General features: G+C 36.1%; 1 protein-coding gene across 5 annotated transcripts in view; it reads left to right on the forward strand.

Annotated features, from left to right (window-relative positions):
* CASK (calcium/calmodulin dependent serine protein kinase) overlaps positions 1 to 22027 on the forward strand; it is a 226309-nt gene that overhangs the window by 181781 nt on the left and 22501 nt on the right. For 3 of the 5 annotated variants that reach the window (XM_082009616.1, XM_082009618.1, XM_082009617.1), the window contains exons 14-20: positions 3354 to 3542; positions 4050 to 4128; positions 8954 to 9039; positions 10911 to 10979; positions 17016 to 17084; positions 18428 to 18463; positions 21217 to 21413. In XM_082009616.1, the coding sequence (XP_081865742.1) occupies positions 3354 to 3542; positions 4050 to 4128; positions 8954 to 9039; positions 10911 to 10979; positions 17016 to 17084; positions 18428 to 18463; positions 21217 to 21413 (725 nt within the window). The remainder of the gene's footprint in view (positions 1 to 3353; positions 3543 to 4049; positions 4129 to 8953; positions 9040 to 10910; positions 10980 to 17015; positions 17085 to 18427; positions 18464 to 21216; positions 21414 to 22027) is intronic. The other 2 variants (XM_082009619.1, XM_082009620.1) reach the window with 1 other exon arrangement.

The following is a 22027-nucleotide window of genomic DNA, read 5'->3' on the forward strand; positions in this document are numbered from 1 at the left end:
TAAATTATTTTCAGAGTAGGCATCAATAAAAATGATTGTGGCATATAAAAATTTACTGTATCAAACCAAGTGACAGGAAAAGTGAGTTGGAAACCATCTTTCATATGTATCTCTATTTCCACCTGATATCCTCATAAATTTTAAACCATCTCTCAGAATTCTTTTCGGCAACTCTATAAAAGGTATTTTTAAATAAAAAATAAGCTGCAATTCCATTAAAAGTATTTTTGATGGTCGGTAATTTAAGTAAGTTAGTCTATGGCATTCTAAACTAAATTGCTAGTTGATGGATGTTTCATCCTCTCCCCTTGCAGTTGTTCTGACATTGATCTGACACTGTGCTTTGGTATTGCAGTGTGCTAAACTAGTAGAAAACCGCTCCAACAAAACAATGATCAGTTTAGCAAAAAGGATTAGAGAGAAGTGGAAGACGACCAGAGTCAGAATGAGCAAGGGGACAGAAACACGCAGTCCAGGATAGGGAGGAATGGCACAAACATGTAAAGCAGCAGTTAAACCCGCATATCAGTCTTCACTGGTGGTGTCTCTTCCCTCACCTCTCAAGTGGATGGACCACAAGACAGGGACTGGAGGAGCAAAGTCCCTCTGACTGTAAGAGAAGATCAGGTTTGAGACACCTGAGGAACCTGAACATACACAAGTCTGTGGGACCTGATGAGATGCATCCCAGAGTCCTGAGGGAATTGGCTGATGTAGTTGCCAAGCCACTCTACATGATATTTGAAAAGTCCTGGCAGTCAGGTGAAGTCCCTGGAGACTGGAAAAAGGGAAACATTGCATGCTTTTTTAAAAAGGGTCAAACAGAGGACCCTGGGAACTACTGACCTGTCAGCCTCACCTCTGTGCCTGGGAAGATCATGGAGCAGATCCTTCTAGGAGCTATGCTAAGGTACATGGAGGACAGGGAGGTGATTGGAGACGGCCAGCATGGCTTCACCAAGGGCAAGTCCTGCCTGACTAACCTAGTGGCCTTCTATGAAGGAGGGACCCCATCAGTGGACAAGGGAAGAGCTACCAATGTCATCTATCTGGACTTCTGTAAGGCCTTTGACATGGTCCGCCACAACATCCTCTCTCTAAATTGGAGACAGGTGGATTTGATGAGTGGACTGTTGGGTGGATGAGGAATTGGTTGGATGGTCACAGCCAGAGCATTGATTTTTGTTAACACACTCAGAAGTCATCTAATATAATTATGAACCTTTAAAAATGTTCAAATTACCATATTTTAATCTCCTACAAGGTGTATATTATTGCTAAAAATACAGTATAAACCAAGGCAAGTATTTGATGCGAAACAAATGTCTTTTACATAAGAAATTTAATATTAAAGCATGGAGAGCGTAACAGATAAAGGCAGGTGCCTGAAGTTGTTGAGTAGATAGAGCTGAAGGAAAAACAGTCAAGAGAGCTTGCATGCAAAGCCAAGACCACAGACAATCCTACAATGGATGTTTTTTGTAACAGCCAGGGCTAAGGCGTGATTGCATAGGGATGCTCTTGTCTTCTTTGGGACAATTGCAAACAGTTTTCCGATACTAGAATGAGAATGAAGCTAAATCCCTAAACCTGAATAGGAGCATTCACACCGAAGTTTACACCCAATTAAATAAATTAAGAATTTATTTAATTAAAGTGGTGAACTTACATATATGGTCCACATCTCTAAATATAAAATGTTGTTTCAGTACTACAGACTAGTGCAGAGGAATTGTTGAAGGTTTGAGTTTAGTGGTTGACAAGATGAAAAGCAGAAAATGTGGATACAGTTTGGTATTTAACTAAAAATAGTATTTGTGTAGGCGAGCTTGAAACACTGGAAAAACAGGAGGAAATGTGGGCAGAGCATTGCTAGTTTAGGGAATTCCATTCCATCGTTATAATGCTGAATTCCCAACTATAGTTTGAAAGGGGACTTAAACTGAGTATGACGTTATCTTTTATAACATGGTACACTTTGGAAGTGCTAGCTTGGGAACAAATCTAAGATTTTGTAGAGGCCATGAAAATCCTATTTCTGCCTTGGATTCCACTTCAGTAATACATCTTGTAGGGATGTTTTTTTATCACTTTTTTCAGTTTAAGTTCTGCTTAAAGGTTTTAATTGAAGACTAAGATGTTTCAGAGTCAGATTTCACTGCCAAAAAAAAATCTAGATGGTCAATCTCAAGCCTTCCAAGATTGATGGGTTTTGCAAGTAAGAACTATGAGCATTGAAATGAAAATTCGCAAGATATTAACTATAATATAGATTGACCTAGCTGCGGTGGTGGCTGGTATCTCTATTGTTGTAGAGATACTGAGAACTTGATTTATCATCAATGTGAGGCTTGATTTATTAATCTGAGAAACCTGTCCATTTGGGTATAGAGGCAGGATCTACCTCTGGTCCTTGATAAGTTAGTGTAGGAGTAGAACCAGCATGTTATCATGGTTTAGCCCCAGCCGGCAACTAAGCACCACGCAGCCGCTCACTCATCCCCCCCTCCCCCAGTGGGACAGGGGAGAGAATTGGGAAAAAACTTGTGGGTTGAGATAAAAACAGTTTAATAGGACAGCAAGAGAGAAGGAAACAACAATGATAACAACAATAATAATACCGACAAAGGAATGTACAAGAACAAGTGATGCCCAATACAGCGATTGCTCACCACCCAGCGATCGACAGCCCGTCCCTGAGCGGTGATTTCTGCCCCCCGGCCAACTCCAGTTTATGGTACTGGGCATGACGTCGTATGGTATGGGGTACCCCTTTGGCCAGCCTGGGTCAGCTGTCCCAGCTGTGTCCCCTCCCAGCTCCCCGGGCACCCCCAGCCTGCTCGCTGGCAGCCCAGCATGAGAAGCTGGACTGTCCTTGACTACTTAACAACTAAAAACATCAGCACGTTATCAACATTTTCTCATCCCAAATCCAAACTGAAATACCATGGGATCTGAATACCTTCTCATTTTACTAGGGTAATTTTTATAGAATAACTCACTCAGAAAGGTAGCTTCCTAATTCTGTGTCTAGGCACATAAATAACGATGGATTAATTCTGACACCTTGCAGGCAGGGGAGAGAGAAGCAGCAGCATCCTCACTGAGGTATCTACAGTAGAAAATCAGGTTTATTCATGCAGATTTTAAAGGGTAGGGGTGTGTGTATGCATTTGCAGTCTGCTGAAGTTTATCTTAGACTCCTTTAAGGGAAAAGTTCCTGTATAGAAAGTGACACAAATATCTTGAATTTCCTTTAATTTCTGGAAAGCTTCAAAAATACTTATAAGAAATGAATGGGTGGCATCAGAGATGATGGAAGTCTGATATTTTGTTGCTGTAATCTCCCCTAGGCCTTACTTCAAACTCATGATGTAGTGGCACATGAAGTTTACAGTGATGAAGCGCTGAGAGTTACACCTCCTCCCACCTCTCCATACTTAAACGGAGACTCTCCAGAAAGCGCCAACGGCGACATGGATATGGAGAATGTAACACGAGTTCGACTGGTGCAGTTCCAGAAGAACACAGATGAACCAATGGTATGCAGGGAACCTCAGTATTTTTCATGACTCTCTACTAGTAAAGACCAGTATTAGAATGATTTTAATGACAGTTTCTGCCCTTTGGAGTAGGTTTGCCAGTATAGTTGGAATAGTTCAGTAACCATTGTGGATACTTATACTGCTGTGTAGATCCTTAATTTAAAATGCTATGTGTGCATTCATGCTACTGCTGTACCACTAGAGCTCTTTTCGTAGTTATGGCAGATTAGGCTTTAAACCAAACTGGACACTTTTCACTTCAATACAAAATTACATTTTTAACAAACCAGAATCTTACATGCTCATATATTAAATTATTGCATCTTCACTTATAAATAGCATCTGGTTTTATTGCTCATATTTAAGTGAGTGGCAAAGTTTTTATTTTAATCTTAAAATTTATACTCTGCCTTCAAGCATTTAGGAAAAGTGACTGTTCTTAGCCACTCAAGAATAACCCTGCTTAATGTTTTATTTTAAGAGTATAAACATTTCTTTCTGTAGGGAATCACTTTAAAAATGAATGAGCTGAACCATTGCATTGTGGCAAGAATTATGCACGGAGGAATGATTCACCGGCAAGGTAATCATGTCTCATAAATAGTTTTGTCTTGAAACATGATTATGTAGATCATTTTGTACAAACCATGTAACGGTACATGCTCCTCATTTTGATTGCTACTATTCCATAGTAGTCTACCTCTGTACCTGGATGGAGTCCTGTTAGCTGCCTTTGTTACCTTCCAGTTGCAGATGTCTTTGAGCGTTTTGAGAGGAGGGCCCACTATGTTTCATTTAGTCCTTAATTAGGGTAATGGGAGTATAGCTCAGTAAGAGATTGAAATGGCAATAATTTCTGGGGCTGTATTTATTTAATCCTCTGTTTAAAAAAAAAAAAATCCTTAGGCTAGTTACAGTACTTTTCCTTGCAAAAATGAAAGAGCTTTGTTCAACAAAAAATCTAAATTTCTTCATATATTTTCACACAATTCTTGAGGATCTTTGTACTTTTGATGTTGAGGCTCGTAAAAATTATTTGTGAAAAAAAAAAAATTTTATCTTGTGCCTAGAACTTGAGTATTTATATTCAGTTTTCACTACTAGAGCAAACCCTGCAGATATGCATGTTTTCTCGTCTCCGGTCTACTCCTTTTTTTCCATTTTGTGTGTCCAGATCAGATGTCAAAAAATAGCTGGGCTTTGTCTTACTTTAAACAGGTGAACTTCCCTGCTAGGTTGTTAGCTGCAAGTTTGGATTGCACCCTTAAAAGGGTTACTTAGTTTTTCCAGTTTGCCATGCTTTTCTTTTGAATCATTTGTCGGACCAAAGTTCCTTCTAGCCTACTGTTCTATTTCAAAGGAAGCTAGGAACAGGTAATTAGGAAGACAAAACATGAAACAGGGAAAGGGTACAGTGATCCTTTCCCTGCTATATTCACTTTATCTCCTTGACATGATCAAACCTGTCAATAAGCAGGAAAGATAAAACTTTCCATACAAGTAAAGATGCAATTTTTATACACTTCTATATTCCTTTAGAGGACCCTCTGAACTGAAATTCAGTTGGCTTCTAAAAGTGAATTTTAAAAGGATATTGCTACAAGATTCACAGGTAGAAGGTTTTCATCCAAATATAGTTAGGTAGTGGTGATCCTCTGCAGAGCATTGTTTCACATGACAGTGCTCCATAATGGGGGTAATAGAAGTTTTAAAACTTGTCAAAACTGTGTAAAAAAATACAACTATGCCCACTTAGAACTCTGTTCTTTTCTTTTTAATTATACAGTGTCTTTTATTTCAAAAATTTGAGAAGTTTAACCCATTCTATCTAACTTCATCTAACTAAGGTAGCTTCATCTAACTAAGATAGCTCTTCTGCCCATAGGTTTAGTTTGAAAATGAACTATATTTCAGTGTTTCTGTAGTATTGTCATCTTTTTTTTAATTTTTTTTTAATGTTTCTAATTTTGTTAGTGCTGTAGATGCCTCTTAGCTTCACTGCTTCATTCAAAATACCTATATTTAGTATATTTTTACTAAATACAACAACACGAATGTAAGTAGACAGTGATCTTGAGTACAACATGTTTTTGAATCGTATTAACAGGGTCTGTGGCTTTTATTTGTTTCAGGGATCTTTTATGTTGTTGATTCTGCTGTCTCCTCTCGCTATATGGAAAACTGCCAGGCAATAACAGCAATGATTAGATAATATATCTACTGGGAGGGTTACAGGATCTATATAATTTCAGGCCTAGCAATATTAAGCACAAACTGTGCAATTCCCAGTCACAAAATAGTAGCTGCTGTGAGGTCTGCCTCCTATCTCTGTGCCAACTGTCTAGTCCTGCTGATTACAGTTGTCCTTATTCAAAAGGTGGGGAAGTTGAAGTAGGAAAATAGGCATGTAAAGATGCTATCTACTTGCACTTTCCAGAGGTTCAGCTCAATGAAAATGAACCACCAGTTTCAGTCATTAACAATTGTCTTTTTGTTGACTTGTCTGCTTTTTTTAGGATAAGTAAATTAATTGTATCTCAGATCTCAGGCTTTTAATTATGTCTTGGCTTTCACCTTTGTGTCTGTGCCTTAACTTAGTTCAGTTGTCCATTCACTTTTTATCTGTGGATTCTGTTTAGATTACTCACACTGTCAATATTATTTTCAGGGGATCTGCATATAGCCTAAGTTTTCAGCAGTTCTCAGTATCTTAACCCATAGATTTTTTTGCTGCTGACTGGTTTTGGGGCATATGTGCTTAAATGTGAATTCATTCTTAAAATGCATTTAAGAAGAGGTCCCAATATTGCATTTTAAAATATTTCCAAAGATGAGAGAGGTCTTATGAGCTACCCATTTAACCTCACCAGAAAAACAGCAGTTGTACATTGTCTATGCTACATTCTCGAAGTGACTTAATGTAAAACTCACACCAATTTTTAAAACGCCAATAACCCTGATAACATTTATTCAATTCTAATTAAATGGGTGTGATTATTTGGTGAAAATATTATTATACGTTCACAGCCTTTCTCTTTCCAAGCTACAGAATTTTCTTTTGGCTACAAAACATGTTTCCAAATAGGGATTCCAAGAATTTGTTCTGTCTTCTTCCTAATAGGGTAGGATATCTCTTACTTCTGTGCAGAGAAAGAGCGCACACTTCCTAAAACTGTCTTCACTCTGACTTGCAAAGACAAAGAAGGAAATCATTTACTCCAGAAATACATCCATTATTTGTTTTTACAGATGTGTTACACATCAGTAAGTCATGAATAGCTTAAGTTCTAAATAAACACTGCACTTTCAATAGAAAAGGAAGCAAAAGCAATCAAAATTAGATGATATTAGGTATCATGGGAACTACAAATGGTACTGGTACTGAAGATTCATTATTCAAAGATGTCAAGAATATTCTTTTTCGACGAGAATATTTATAGAGTAAAAAGTTTCTGCTAATAAAAAAGCCTCTTCTCTCAGATTGAAAATGTTTTCCTATGGTTTATCAATACATCCATCCCCCAAAACATAATGACCATCTACTGCTAAATGTCCATGCTTTATTCCCAACTTTTATGTATACTGCTCCATTCCAGGCATGAACAGAACAATATTCACTTCTGTCAGACTAATAGAAATGGGAAATGCTCCAGAAGAGGGGATTTTATTTAAGTGTACTACTGAAATGATAATACTGACTCTGAGTCTCATTCTAATATTTAATTCCATCAGATTTATATTTTGAATAATGCCAAAGAATCTTTATACTATTCCAGGGCATATGCTCTTTCTGATTCAGTATTATTGTTTAATAACAATTACACTTACTTCAAACACAATTTAATTTTGGCATGATGAAGTCAACACAGAGCCGCTTTTTTTTTTTTTTTTTTTTTTTAAGAATTGAGTATTGAATGCCTTTCTGAGACAATCTGCCAAAACTGAACTTTCAAAGTGTTTCACTAGAGATTTGGTCATTAATATTCTAGATGTGAACTAGATTAATTTGAAATTCAGATGCAGGACTGTTCTATTCACATTCAGTAAACCATTAATTGTGATAATATTTCCACTGAAGAGTGGAAGAAGAATTGTGATGAGTGCTTCTGTATAATTTCACTATCAGCAGATGTCCTTCTGTATAATTTCACTATCAGCAGATGAACTCCTGTAGAATTGTTTGGAGCATTTAATGTGGCTGAAGGGATTTACTGTTGAGACTACTGGAAGTTTTTGTAACCTTTGGGCTCTATCCTGTAGCACTGCCAAGTGAGCTTCTGTTTCATAAGAAGAGAGCTCAAAGGGAATCATAGCAACAGAGCTTTACAGGATGCTTCTCCTTGATCAGGCTGTGCTTGTGTTTAGCAGGCCAACAGTTTGATTTTCATACATATTCAAAGTTTTGCTTGAATGGTTTTCTTTGGAACTATTTTGGTTCATGAAAAGAATTGTAACGATTTTTCAGGATTCTAATTGATTGACTTTTTTCAGGTAATTTTCCATAGATATGTTTTAGTTTAGGAAGCGTTTGCCAGTTGCTACGTTTTCCAAGTAAGATTAATATACCTAATGGTATTAGGTACAGTATTTAGAAAAGGATACTTGCACAAATTACATAAATCATACAGCAGAAAAAAATATGTGAAGTAAATAGTCTTGTCATGTTTCATTGTATGTGAAAAACATATTCTGGCTAATAATAAACCATGGAAGCTTTTTTTTGAGAACTGCTAGAGAATTAGAAGTAGGTGGGCTTGAGCTACTCAAGTCAGAAATTATCATCCAAAAAGAGACGCCTAGGTTGCTTCTAATCCTGAAGATAATTAATTAATTTTCTGCCTCCTCCCTGCTGAGCTTTTGTAGTGTCTTAGAGCCATGTTGTAGCATGGCATTCCAATCCCACCTTCAGCAGGTCAGTTTATGACTTGCCTAAGCTAAGTAGATACTTGTTTCATCATCTGACATTGTAAATAGCCACACCAATTATTTACTTTCAAGCTGAAGTCAAGTTTACATACAGATAAAATTAAGACTATGTCCAGAAGCCAAACTGCATCAAATAGTCATCTGATAAAATACTGCTTGAATATCTCTGTTGAATGCTTCCAGGTGACTTTCTTTTCAATGTGTAGGTTTTTGCAGTGTCCTTGGTAAAGGACTGATGTTTTCCTCATATACTTTATAGGGTGCCTGGGCATCTTATGCTGGTGTATTGACTGCACTCTGAAAGACAGATTTGTGATCTTTGGTAGCTAATACATAGCTACCAAAGTCCTTTTCTGAATCTAGCCAAAAAATGTATTGTTATTTCTTATTTATGCCTTTGTATGAATATTAGTACTGTATTACAATTATGTCAATTTGTAAAAACATGTTTGAGGTGATTGTGTGTTTTGGTACCTCTGCAGGTACACTACATGTAGGGGATGAAATCCGAGAAATAAACGGAATCAGTGTGGCAAATCAAACTGTAGAACAACTACAAAAAATGCTTGTAAGTGCCTGAAATCTTTCTCATGTTCTTTATAAAAATGCCTGTCTTATTTTGACAAAACTTTTGTGTAATTTCATTGTGACTTCCCCTTTTTCTCCTATTCTTGATAGCCTGCATGTGAATGCAACATAAAGTCCTCCTGTGTTCAGCTGTTAAAGCCTTCTACAGGCTCTCTCCTGTTTTTTAGTAGTGGGTTTTTTGCACATTATCCCCAGGAATGGTAGAAGACACCTCCAGGTGTCATTGTATTTATTCCGTTTAGTCTCACGGAGAAGATCATTGACATCCAACCATTCCTGACAAATGTATGTCTGACCAGCTCTTAAAAAAACTTGAGTAATGGATGTTCCCCAAACTCTCCTGGCAGTTGACTTTGGTGTATAACTCTTCTAAATTTTAGAAAGCTTTCTCTAATGTCTGAGTTTCTTTTGTTGAAATGCAGGAATTTCTTCTCTTGCCTAGTAGACATAGCAGAAAAAAATACTGCTTTCCTCCTATTACTCATCCCAAGTTAGTCTATAATGATCATGCCCTTATTTTAAATCTTCAGTCTACACCAAGTGTAGTTACTGAGTATGCTATGAGAGAAAAGAAACTTTTCTTGACTATTCATGTAATTGCCACACAAATACAAAGGAAAAATCATAAAACCATTCAGCTTGGAAGTAACCTCAGGAGGTCTCCAGTCCAATCTCCTGCACAAAGCAGGGTCAGGATTGAATTCAGCCCAGGTTGCTCAGGGCTTTGTCTGGTTAAGCCTTGAAAATATCTAAGGACAGAGATTTGACATGATGGGTGCCTCTTTGGGCACCTGTTAAAATACTTAATTATCATCATAGGGAAAGATGTGTTCCTTATATGGAGCTGGAACGTCCCTTCTTTCAATGTATAACTATTGTGGCTCATGGTGACAAAGAAAAAAAAATATTTTGAGCTCAGACAGTCTGGCTTTTTGCAGGAAAACTCCATCTTAGGATAGTTTAACTAGTAGAATCAGCTTGATATTCCATTAACACTTTCAAATTTTTCTGCATGCAACCCTGATCTTGGGATCTTAGATGATACTACTAATCCTTTTGTTGTGTCCAGAACCATACAGACAAGCTTAAGTGAGTCCAGGCAAATAGCTTTTTTTGGCTCACAATAAAACAGCCAAAGAGAGAAAGGGGAAAAACTCCAAGATCACTTGAAGTGATCTGCTTACCTTTCTGCCTAGATCAAGTCCTGCAGTTGTCAGGAAGTTCCTGGTGGAACTTCTATTCAAACTGTCATTTAAGAAAATATGGCAGAGCAAATATGTTGCCATAATCTGCTCCTATTCTGCAGTTATTGCTTGTTATGAATATTCTTATACTGTAGTAAATGCAAACTAGGAGACCCCATGTTCTGATTTGACAAAAGACTATTTCTTACATTTCTACCTTTAGTGCAGTAGCATGCAGCTTTCTAGAAACTGTGAATATGCTTTTGCTGTTTAACATGTATGATGAAAGGGAAGAAAATATCACTTTAGTAGCAAAGACCCTGTGGATCACAAGGATATAGCTACAAATTTAAAATTGACATGGAAGAAATCTACACATCTCTGAATCTCTCACCTTAAAATACAGCTGTAGGTTCTAGGCATTTGAAAACTGGGCAGGCAAACAAACTAATAATGTATGTTTATCTCTTAGATTAATGAGAGGCTATTTAAATGTTTGTTTATAAGTGAAATAACAAATTAGCCATAGCATTTTAGCTTTTATTAATATTTACTTTAGGAAAACATACTGCTGCTCTTGAACTATGATACTTTTCTTTCAAAAAAGTGATTTGGAGATTTTATCTTCAGTGTCTTAGTACTTAACAAAGTGCTTCTCTTTTTGCAGAGGGAAATGCGTGGAAGTATCACCTTTAAGATCGTGCCAAGTTATCGCACACAGTCTTCATCCTGTGAGGTAATGAATTTAATGAACCATCCCATTTCTTCCTCAGTCCTGTAACTAACTGCCTGCTGATGGCTGAATGTTACTGCTTTCTGGGAAATTGTTTCTGCCTGTCCTGTTAGATCACGCACACCAATTTTACAACAAAGATAACGGAACACGAGTAGGTCCCACCTACCTACTCAGCCCTGCCTTCATATTCATCTCATCAGCACCTTAACTAACTCTTTACAGCCTTTAAAAAAAAAAAAATAGGAAAGGGGATCCTCATCTCATGTGTTTAGGAAGCCCCTTTAAAAAAAATTACAATTTAAACTCATTCTTCAGGAAGTCTATTAAGGTTCCTAAGCTGAGAAACAATCTTGATCTTTTTAGGCATTAAACATTATTTTACTGCTTTGGGCTGTTAAGGGTTAATTGAAGAATCTGTTTCTGTATAACCCTGTTGAGGTAAATTTGTGATGGTTGTCTGTAACAGTTACATGTGGCTTAATATTATGTTTCCATGAAAAAATTGTATTTATCATTGCAGAAGAAAAACAGATTTGGAGTTAGTTCTTGTTGAACTAGAAACTTGGTATTATGGTTTTTTGCACAGTAACATTTAATTCCCTTCTGCTCACAAAGTTATGTTCCAGATTGCAACTGAAGGGAATTAAATTCTAGAAGATGGCTACTTCAGAGATACTGTTCCAATTTAAGCGTACAGATGGCATATGCACTATGTAGATGATGCCAGTCTTTCGGTGCCACATGCTTAACTGCACAATCAGTTCCCAAATTAGAATTCCAACAGTGAAATCACAATCCCTGTTGAAGTCAACCACCTTATCTTAATTAGAGATGTGATTTCACCCTAGTTGTTTCTATGTCTCAGCAGATGCTGGAACATGCAGAAACTGCTATTGTCATTGTCAGAACAGTCTGTTTGAAAGAAAAAAATTACTGCTTTTTGGTTGCCTTCTGTACTTTTAATAGAAGTCAACAAGAACTAAAAGGTTTTAGAGGTAGAAGGTTTGACAAATTTTCACCTATGAGCCTGATTTTCTTAAGAGGTATAAATATGAAAGCAAAAATTTTTCATTAAATGCAAAGGCTTTAAAAAAAACTCACTAAAATAGAAATTTTAGAGTGTGCTAACACATTTATTGTCTTCTGTGCTGTAAATAGCAGTAAAAATAAAAGATATCTCAATCTTCCCAATATTAAAATACAGAAACTGGTGAAATTATATACCTACTAGGAAGATGATTATTGGGAGATAATTCAGCATACAGCTTTAAATTAATACCATTAGGTGTCATTTTAGTAGTAGCAGTTCATCTCTTTTCCTTAGATTTGTGCCCTTAAGTTCTTCATGGCTAGTTATTTCACAGAAGAGAGGAAAATGGACTCTCACCTTTCTTTGGAAAAAAACAGCAAAACTAGAAATGTGTGGTCAAAGAGGGTAAAAAATAATCACATTTAATTATCACACTTTTTAGTGTGACATTTAGCATTCATTCAATCAGAGGTGCCTGAGTCTATTTTACCTGCTTGGTCACATCTATGACTGGCTAGTTTTTCAACTGTTATGACTGTACAGAAAAAGCCAACATTTTTAAATCATCCTATTAAAGCATCACTAGTCCTTTGGTACAGAGATAATTTCTTTCACAGAATTTTTCAGGATTATTATTCAGACAATGAGTCAACTATCTTAACCATTGATAGAAGCTAAAATTGAATGTTGGAAAACATAGTACTAAGACACAAAAATCTTGCTTCTAACGCTCTCTAGCAGGATAAATTCAGAGATATTTGGTCTTCACTAGTACACTCTTACTAGTTAAAGTATTTTTTGGCAATACTTCATATATTTCTATAAATTATATTTGGTTCCCTCCCCTGCCCTCAGTCATGGACTGGTGCTCACATAGTGTAGTTTTACCAGAAGAGGAATATAAAACAGAATCAATGAATGTGTTGGGTTTTTTTAAGGCTCCTACCATGATCACGTCATCAGCTTGCAAAATATCTTGTTAATCTTGAATAAGAAAGACTAAATAGTAGTAGAATCAGATGTGATCTGCCTTTTATATACAGTCTACCAATATGCCTTAATAGATAAACGTGGGATGGGGCTGTTTTGGGGGGGAACCTATTTTTCAAATAACTGAGATTTGCATGTCACTTGCCATATTTTTCATCTTTTGTGGGCATCTAAGAGAGTGTGGTGGTGGTGTTTTCTAAATATTAAGCCACTTTTGCATATTTAGGGAAGTCTTATCCCTATAGTATGTGATAGTACTTCAGTGTCGCTAGGCAGTTTACTAAATCTTAACTGAATAATTTCAAGTTTTTTAGGGATTTTGGCTCTTTACTGCCTCATGCCTTCCGTTCAGTTACCAGGCCTTCTGTTTCATGGAGTAGACTTTGCGTGAAAACATACTTAGGAATTCCCTTTTATAAAAATTTGATCAGCTGATCTACTGTGAGATGACCTGTTTGGTCATTGGTGTCACAAGTGGCCTGAGTTACTCAGCTGTCTAGATAACACAGTGGTTCACACACCCAGTAAATTACAGACTTACATAAATACGAATTTGAGTAATTATTGCAACACATTTTTCGTATGGCTAATGACTATGTATACTGTTTATACATTTCAGCTAATACTTTATCCAACTGAGTAAATATTTTGCTCTAGCTACATTTGCATTCTTACTTCGTACTGACAAAACACACCAAGTAACTTTTTGTAGTGTCAGATATGTGTAGATGTAGCACTTTGAGACATAGTTTAGTGGGCATGGTGGTGTTGGGTTGATGGTTGGACTTGATCTTAAAGGTCTTTTCCAACCTTAATGATTTTATGATTCTATATGTGAGAACGGTAAAGGAAGTTTGGGGGTTTTTTTAAACAAACAACTTTCCTTATAAACATCTTTTATGTTTCAGATTGTGAAACACTTAAGTCGCTTCATTAAGACAAATAGCCTTCATATATATGAGATTTTAAAAATCTGGTGGTAATCACCATGGATTTTTTTTCCTTTAGCCTTGCTATTTTTCCACTAGCGCTCAGACTATAAGATTTTAATAGACTTAAACCTTTTTACACTTATATTAAAAATACTTCCAGAAGGATTCCTTGAGTAAGACTGAAATTGAAATATATTTGCAGGTTTTTTGAAAGTCTCTCTCTTAAAAAAGATAGAGGTTTTTGTGGATCTGGCAACAGTGTCATTAATCTAGCTGTCCTTGTTGGTATCTAATTTGATCAGGCCACATCTAGTAGGCATAACTGACATCTGCTATAGAAGTGCATCTCAAATGCATTGATTTATCATTCATAATCCACACCTAAGAACAAGGAATCAACAGGAAACTAGTGTTGCCATTGTTTGGAAATAATTGTGATTGTTTCTTCAGCTGCAATGCTGGAATTGAAGAGCAAGGATACAAAAGACTGCCGTTCTGTTATTTGGCTTGGGACTGGACAAGATTGGGAAGTCTAGATAGTCCAGTTAATACTGAAATATGACGATAACACTTCTACACTACTCAGAATCGTTGGATCCTCCAGATGTTTTTCTGCTCTTATCCCAGGAGAACTAGGGCTTTTTCTGTTTTACGGGAGAAACAAACTCAAAACCAAAGCTGAAGTTTTCCAGCCCAGTTCTAAGCAGTACTAGCATTCTACAAGGGTCTCTCTACTCATTGATTTGTCTCTTTAGACTATGCGTAATACAGTTTTTATCGTAACTTTTGAGTTTGATTTTTTTTGAAAGAAAGACCAGGTCTCTAGGAAATTAAGAATGTAAATGCCTTTGAAATTGCGGCTGAACTGCCTAATTATTTAAAAATTGTACCTATGCCTCTTGACTAGCTTGATAGATTAATTTCTTAAAGTTAGTACTGAAATCACTGATAACACTGAAAATGTGTACTTTCCTCAGTATGTTACGCTGAACACTTGCTTTGAGAAATATGCTGTCTTCTGTTGAGAATTGTGAAGGAATACAAATCAAAATATTCTCAAACCAAGAAAATTTCCTTGAAGGAGAGAAGCCTTCAAAACAGTCCAGAAATAGTAGCATTCTCCAAGTTACTCTAAACTTGTTTTTCTCCAAATGGATGCTTTTATCACTTTCCAAAGCTTTCCCTTGATAAACCATCACCGACTAGCAGATCATAACAAACTAGGTTTAAAAAAAAGAAAAAAAATGTAATATTAATTTTTCACCACTTCTTGAAAGTGAGAAATTGGCAAAGCCAGAATTGCAGAGCAAGCAAAAAATCTCTTTATGGAAGAAGGAAGTCACTGCTTTTGTGGAAAGAAGTATCTAGTATCTCCTAGCTGCTATTTGATGATAAAGGTGATGCTGATAATACCATACACACACACAAAAAAAAAGGAGGAATAACGGTTCCTTTAGGCTTTTCTTTTTTCTTTTTCCTTTTACCTTTTTTTGTTTTCCCCAGTAAGGAATAGCTTATTTGGTCTCATTTGAACATTTCAAACTTGTTATGCTGGAGTGATTTTTTAAACAGAATTAGAGCTGATTTCCCCCAGTCTGTTACATGTTGCAAATAACACTGGGAGCCAAACGAGCATTTTGTTCTTATGCCTGTAGCAGAAGTACACAGAGCTACATACTTTGAACCACAATAATTTTACAGCTGTAATATTGTCATACCTGTCCTCAACTATGTTAAAATCAAAGCAAGAGTTTAGATAGCTAATAGAACTTTCTGTGAAACCATATCTAATGAGTCCACAGAATGCAGAAGTTCTACATGAGTTTGTTGCACATCAAGTGTACAGGCAGCTAGAGTGATGAAGTATGGCCTATCAATTTAACTTTTCTAGGTGCTTTAAAATAGGTACAAGTGCTGGCACATAATTAGTGTAAGTTCAAGAATATTGATAGAGGACCTTTACCTGATTAATGTTGTTGCATGAACAATTTAGCTCCAATTCTGGTTTTTAATTTGTTCACAAAGGGCACTTGTATTGCTAAAATCTGCCAGGGATAACTGTGTTTTCTTTGAAAACTGTTATAGCTCTTTTTTCTACTATCCTTGACATTATGTAAAATTACCAGACATTCCTAAATTGATCTTTGACATGGAATATTATATTCCAAAATTCCTTTTGGGGGTAAAGGGGGTTATTATTTTTTTCACAGTGTATGAGTGAATTATGTTGTTTCCTGAAGAAGTGGCTCAATTATCTGATTGTATGGAATTATGTACTATACAATCAAAATGGCATGTGAAAAAGATTATTCTGCAAGTGACTTTCTTGCTTCTGCAAAACCCAGTCAGAACTTCCTGTTATCCTTTCTGTAGAATTTTTCCCGGTATGCAACCTGCGTCTTCTGTCTCCTCAGCACACTGTAGGACCACACTGGTAGTCTGAGTCAAGAGAGGTGGCTTTTTTAAAGTGATATATTTTGGCAAAGGTTAATGTTTTTAAGCCCATAAGAATGTTGGAGGAAAAAAACACCTCAGTATGGTGTAAAATGGATGAGGAGGGAGAAGAGAGTATCCAGCTTCCTTCTCCGATGTCGGCTTCAGTGTCTTTGAGACACTGCATAGAGACGCATCCTACAGAGTAGAAACCGATCAACGCTGAGCTCTACCACGTAGCTGACAAAAGATTTAGAAGTGTTTTTAAAATGGAGTATGTGCCTCATTCTATTCAAAGTATTATTCAGCATATTACTTTCAGGTAATTACCTTTAACAAAGACACCAGTATGACTAATGGCCTTTGGCATTGTCAGCCACATGAGATCGAGGAGGTCCCAGATACTGAGTAATTAAAAAGCTCTTTGATTGCTAAGGCAATATAAAAATAGTTATTACCTAGGATGGATCAAAATGTCAAACCTGAATCTTAAACTGTGAAAAAACTTTTCAGAATTACGGAGTTTGTAGGGTGGAAACTTTCACAGATGGAGCAAATGGTTATAAGGCTGTGGATGTAACTGTTCTTTTAAATATATCTGTGTTCCTGTGATAGTGTTGTGTTGTTAATGAACCTTGTGTCTTATTTCAGAGAGATTCCCCCTCTACATCCAGACAGTCCCCAGCTAATGGTCATAGCAGCACTAACAATTCTGTTTCGGTAAGATTTCCAGTTCCACACAGAGAAAGTGTGAAAGTTTTGTTGGTGCTCATCTGCCATTACTGTTATACTTATCGTGTGGTCAGTGGAAAATTTTGTCCTGCTGATAGAACCAAGGTTATTGCATATGTAACTCCCCATTTTCCTTTTTTAAGGGTTTTTTCCAACATATTCTTCTCATTAAAAGCCATATAGCGAATTACATATGAATAACTGTAATGTGACACTTCAATCATCCTTAAATCATTGTTAGCAGTTTCCTCAAAACAAAGCAAAGGTTTAAAGTGGAAGTTTAATTTCCATCCTGAACTTTGGAAGCAGCATTTGAATAAAGAATAACTGTGCAGTTGGTATTTCAAGACATTTTAGCCTCTTTTAAGTTTCGTGTTTTGAGAGACCTCTGGAACGTGTACTGGTTTCCGCTATCTGCGTTAACGAATTGGTGTGCCCTCTGCTGTTGTGGTACGTGCACATACTTTGTGAAATCTGAGCCTTGCCTGGATATGAAAAGCAAAAGGAAGTGGCTTTAAACTGCACTACAAACCAAGCTATTATCATCACATCTTTAACACAAAGTACTTCTGTTTCCTATGTATTCAGGTAGAACGGTGCTGTCGATCTCCTGTTTTTCCAAAGTGTATTAATGTTAAAATTTGTGTTGTTTATCATTTGTCATTGTTCGGACCGATGTAGTAACTGTACACCCAAGTTCCTTCAGTAAGAGTGTTGTCAATATCATGAGTTCGTGGGACTAGCTAAAAAAAAACCAAACCTGAGTAACTACTCCTTTAAAAAAATTACAACTTAGAAATTATTTGCCACAAGGTAAAGTGCTTATTAACTAATACAATGAAAAATAATTTTGGATGAAAAATTTACTAAAATTTTGTGAATTCAATTGAATTTGTAACATGATTAGTAGTTACAATCTTATTCCTTGGCACAATTAATCACATTATACATTTTTAATAATAATTTTTTAAATATTTATAATAGCCATCCTCTTTTAAAAACAAGACTAAGTATTAAGTGGAAAAGGCATTCACATAAAGAGCCTCTTTCACTTGATGGTGCTTTTGTGTTGAAGATGCTGAATTATTTATTAAAAAGCACATTCTCTATCTGCTTAAACTTTTTACCTGCTTTCTTCAGCTTGCTGCTAAACAGCCTGGGTTTGATTTTTCTTTAAGAAAAAAAACATTTCTAAACATGGGTCAGTGCTTTATACTTTTGTCTGACTTACCATTTTACTGTAATGTAGTATGAATCACTAACAAATGGTATTGTATACCCTTAAAAAGTAAAATGAAAATTTCTTCTCCTGGGTTGACTTTATTCTGCAGGACTTGCCATCGACAACACAACCAAAAGGACGACAGGTGAATAGATATCCTCCATGGGAATTTTTGTAAACGTAGCTGCTAGTGAACATCCCTGCTTATCTTTCCCCCCTTCATAGTCTGTATGTGCTGGACTAAAACATTTAAGCTTGGAAAATTTGTTCCATTTTTTTTCATTTTTCTTTTTAACTCATTTGTTTGTGGCTAATTCAAAATAGCATTTTTTTCATGTGTCCTACAAAGTCATTGTAAATTTAACTGGAGATGTTTAGTTCAGAATGCATTGATAGACTTACTGTTGTACAGTGACCTGTGCAGATTTTCATCTTAGAGGAAAGCTCAAATTTATATTTTAACTGAAATGGAGACTAGTAAGGCAAGTGTCGACTCTAAAACATTGTACTGACAAAGATTCTAAAGCTTGAGTTGTCTATAACTAATTATTAACATTAACAAAGCTCTTCAAAGAAAAACATTAAGGACAATTTCTATTAAGGGTTGATAAGTCTGAAGATAGCCTCTTAAATTTGCAGTCCTAAGGCTCAGATTCAGTAACCTCCCTTAACTTTGTTACCTTGACCTGATAGTAGTACATGTCAGCATGGACCAAAGATAGATCTTCCCTCTCCAGCAAATTCCAAGAAAGCCCTTAAGTGCCCTGCAGAGAACTCCCTATGATTCCCTTTGCAATTTTAAGAGTTTTTTTTGCTGCAGCCTCCAAATCCACGCATACCATCAAGTGATTTGTGATTCATCTTCAGTAACTGCTCCATTTATATATAGCCCTTCTAGAATCTGCCTCTGAATTTTTAACCATGGACTCAACCTCTTTGTCTACTAAGAGTTTTAATAATAACTCCTGCAACTCCGTTCAAAAGAGTCAGTGAACTCCATGATCTGTTGTCTTTGAAAATGTTTTTATACTATTGTCTGGTTAAGTTGGCTGGAATATCTGTTACAAGAATGGGTTGCTCTCACTTTGTTTCCTATGTTTAAAGCTTATAGCTATACGGTTCTTTCAACTTTCAGTCGTCTTCAGAAGTTTCCAGTTGCCAGAATGTAGTCCTGGAAAGGCTCCGTGAGAGCCCTTCCAAGCTTTTGTGTTAGCTTTTTGCTTACCTCTCATAATGTGTTTTTCCCAAGAGAAGAGGCTTTGTTCAAGGCAATACCAGAATAATGGTGTTCCTCGTACTCGCAGGTTTTCCAAGAGTCCTTTCCCATTGAACCAGCATATTTTTCCAGTAGCTTGTCATTCTTGAAGACAGTAAGGGCTTAGATAACAGATATATTGCTATCTGTAAGGAAGTCTGTAATGTAACTGCCAGTATGTGGTGGATAATGATTCATACTGGAGCAGGGACTTGAAAAGCAAGGAAGTTTCTAGATAGTAAAAATACTGCTTACGTTTCTAGACCTATATTAGATAAGGTTGAGGGGATATAAGGGATTGGTTCAATACTGATTACTTCATGGAAAGCCAATTACTAAACAAATGTAGTTGGTTTCAAAATATCCTATTTTTCAGGTGATCAAAAGAAGTTGCATTGCTTGTCTAAGCTCACACACTCAATGCAAAGCAGAACAAGGGTCAGATTTAGTATATTAAAAGTTGAGTTCTATATTGGTATTATCATCAGATGCTCGCACTGTAAATAGATAAAAATGCATCAGGCACAAAATAGAAGTGATTAGCCATTTAAGCTAATTTATTCATATGTTGGGTTGCAGATTGCATTACTATAAAAATGAAGTTTTGGAAGTGCCATGAATAGTGCTAACACTGCATAGTTACAGCTATTTTTGGAGCAGAATTCGAGCAAAGTTGAAAAGTGTTACCATTTAAATGAAGGGTATTACTTTGCAATGTGATTTTTTTTTTTTTAATTAGTCAAATTTTAATAAGAAAATCAGCAGTAGCTGATTGTGGTAGCTGATAATGGCTGTCTGAGATGCTATAGGGTGATACTTGAATTTCATAAATTGTAGAAATTGCCCATCTTGGACCTGACATTTAATTCCCATTTTAAGATCCTTGGATGCATCAGGACTGTAATTAGCAACCAAAACTGGAGGTCACTTATTTTTATTTTCTAGGATTGAGACCTCACTAACACACAAATCAAGGATCGCTATATTATTTTAAATTGTGAAGTCAGAATCTGAATTCTTTCTGTTAATGTTCCTTAGAGAATAATTTACTCAAATCGTTAGTTTTCTTTTATATGGGAGTAGGCTTTTACTGAAAAACCTATGCAGAGAATCCCCAGATTCCTCCCAAGTAACTATATGCGATAGGTGCAACACAAGACTTCCTATTTAATCTAAAAAAAAAAGGTACTCAATTTTCAGGATAAATGTTAAAGATCAGTAATGTAGCCTAGGTCCTTTATACTGTCCAATAAAATTTCCTGTCATACAAATTTTTAAAACATATCATGGGACTTTAGTTGGAAAGTACAGTTCAAGTTGTAAGCTGCTGGCTTTTAGTCTGTAATGATTCACAATAGTTATGATTGACTTGAGGGACTCTTCTCAGTTTATTACATAACTTCATTTTCACTGTTCTGGTTTTACAGTATGTAGAAGATATGAGCTTTCAAAATAACATCATATGTCTCCATTATTTGCTGGTGGTTTTTTTTTTTTTCCTGTTTCATTTTCAACTATCATTTATGCTTTTGCCATTCTGTTTCTTCCTTTGCTTGTTGCAAACAGTATGTGTAGCTACATGCACAGCTCAATACTGTATCAGTAATAATATTGCAGTGTCTTTTATAAACTCTTTTTTATAGATATATGTAAGAGCACAATTTGAATATGATCCAGCAAAGGATGACCTCATTCCTTGCAAAGAAGCTGGCATCAGATTCCGAGTTGGTGATATTATCCAAATCATTAGCAAAGATGATCACAACTGGTGGCAGGGTAAACTTGAAAACTCCAAAAACGGTACTGCAGGTCTTATCCCTTCTCCTGAACTTCAAGAATGGTATGACTTAAGTTTTCTATAAAGATGAATTCTTTGCTTTTATTTCTGTCTTTCTCACTTTTCATTGTTGTAGGTTTTTTAGTTAGTTTTTGATTAATTTTTTCTTTTTAAAAAAAAACAGTCTGTCTATTGCCTCAGTTTGTGTGGCATTGATTTTTTTTTTCTCCTGTATGCAGAGCAGTAAGGGTTGCATGCAATATCATATGTGTGGTTACATTAGAAAAACACCTTTGTTAGTAAGCATTGTTTGTGTATACTATAGGAAACGAGGATTAAAGGTTGCATACAAATGGTTTATGTAAAGGGGTCAAATTAATTTCTCTTTTAGGTTCTAAACAGTGTTTTCATTAGTACTGCTTACCTCCAAGTGTTGCAGGAATAGGGTGTTAGCCAGACATCAAGCACAAAAGTCACTGAGGCAATTTTGGGGGTTTCTCTCCTTTTCATTTTTAATGTGAAAGCCAAAAAGTAGAAAGAAATCAAAGTGCAGAGATTCCTGAATGACAGATTCAATGAACAGCAATGGCACTGAGTACCACAAAATGTAGAGCCTTTAAACAACCTCTTGCAGAAGCTGTTTAGTAAATATTTTAAATGTATCGGCACAAACTCTG

The sequence above is a fragment of the Phaethon aethereus genome, assembly GCF_964289735.1.
Source record: "Phaethon aethereus genome assembly, chromosome: 1".
Classification (NCBI taxonomy): Eukaryota; Metazoa; Chordata; class Aves; order Phaethontiformes; family Phaethontidae; genus Phaethon; species Phaethon aethereus.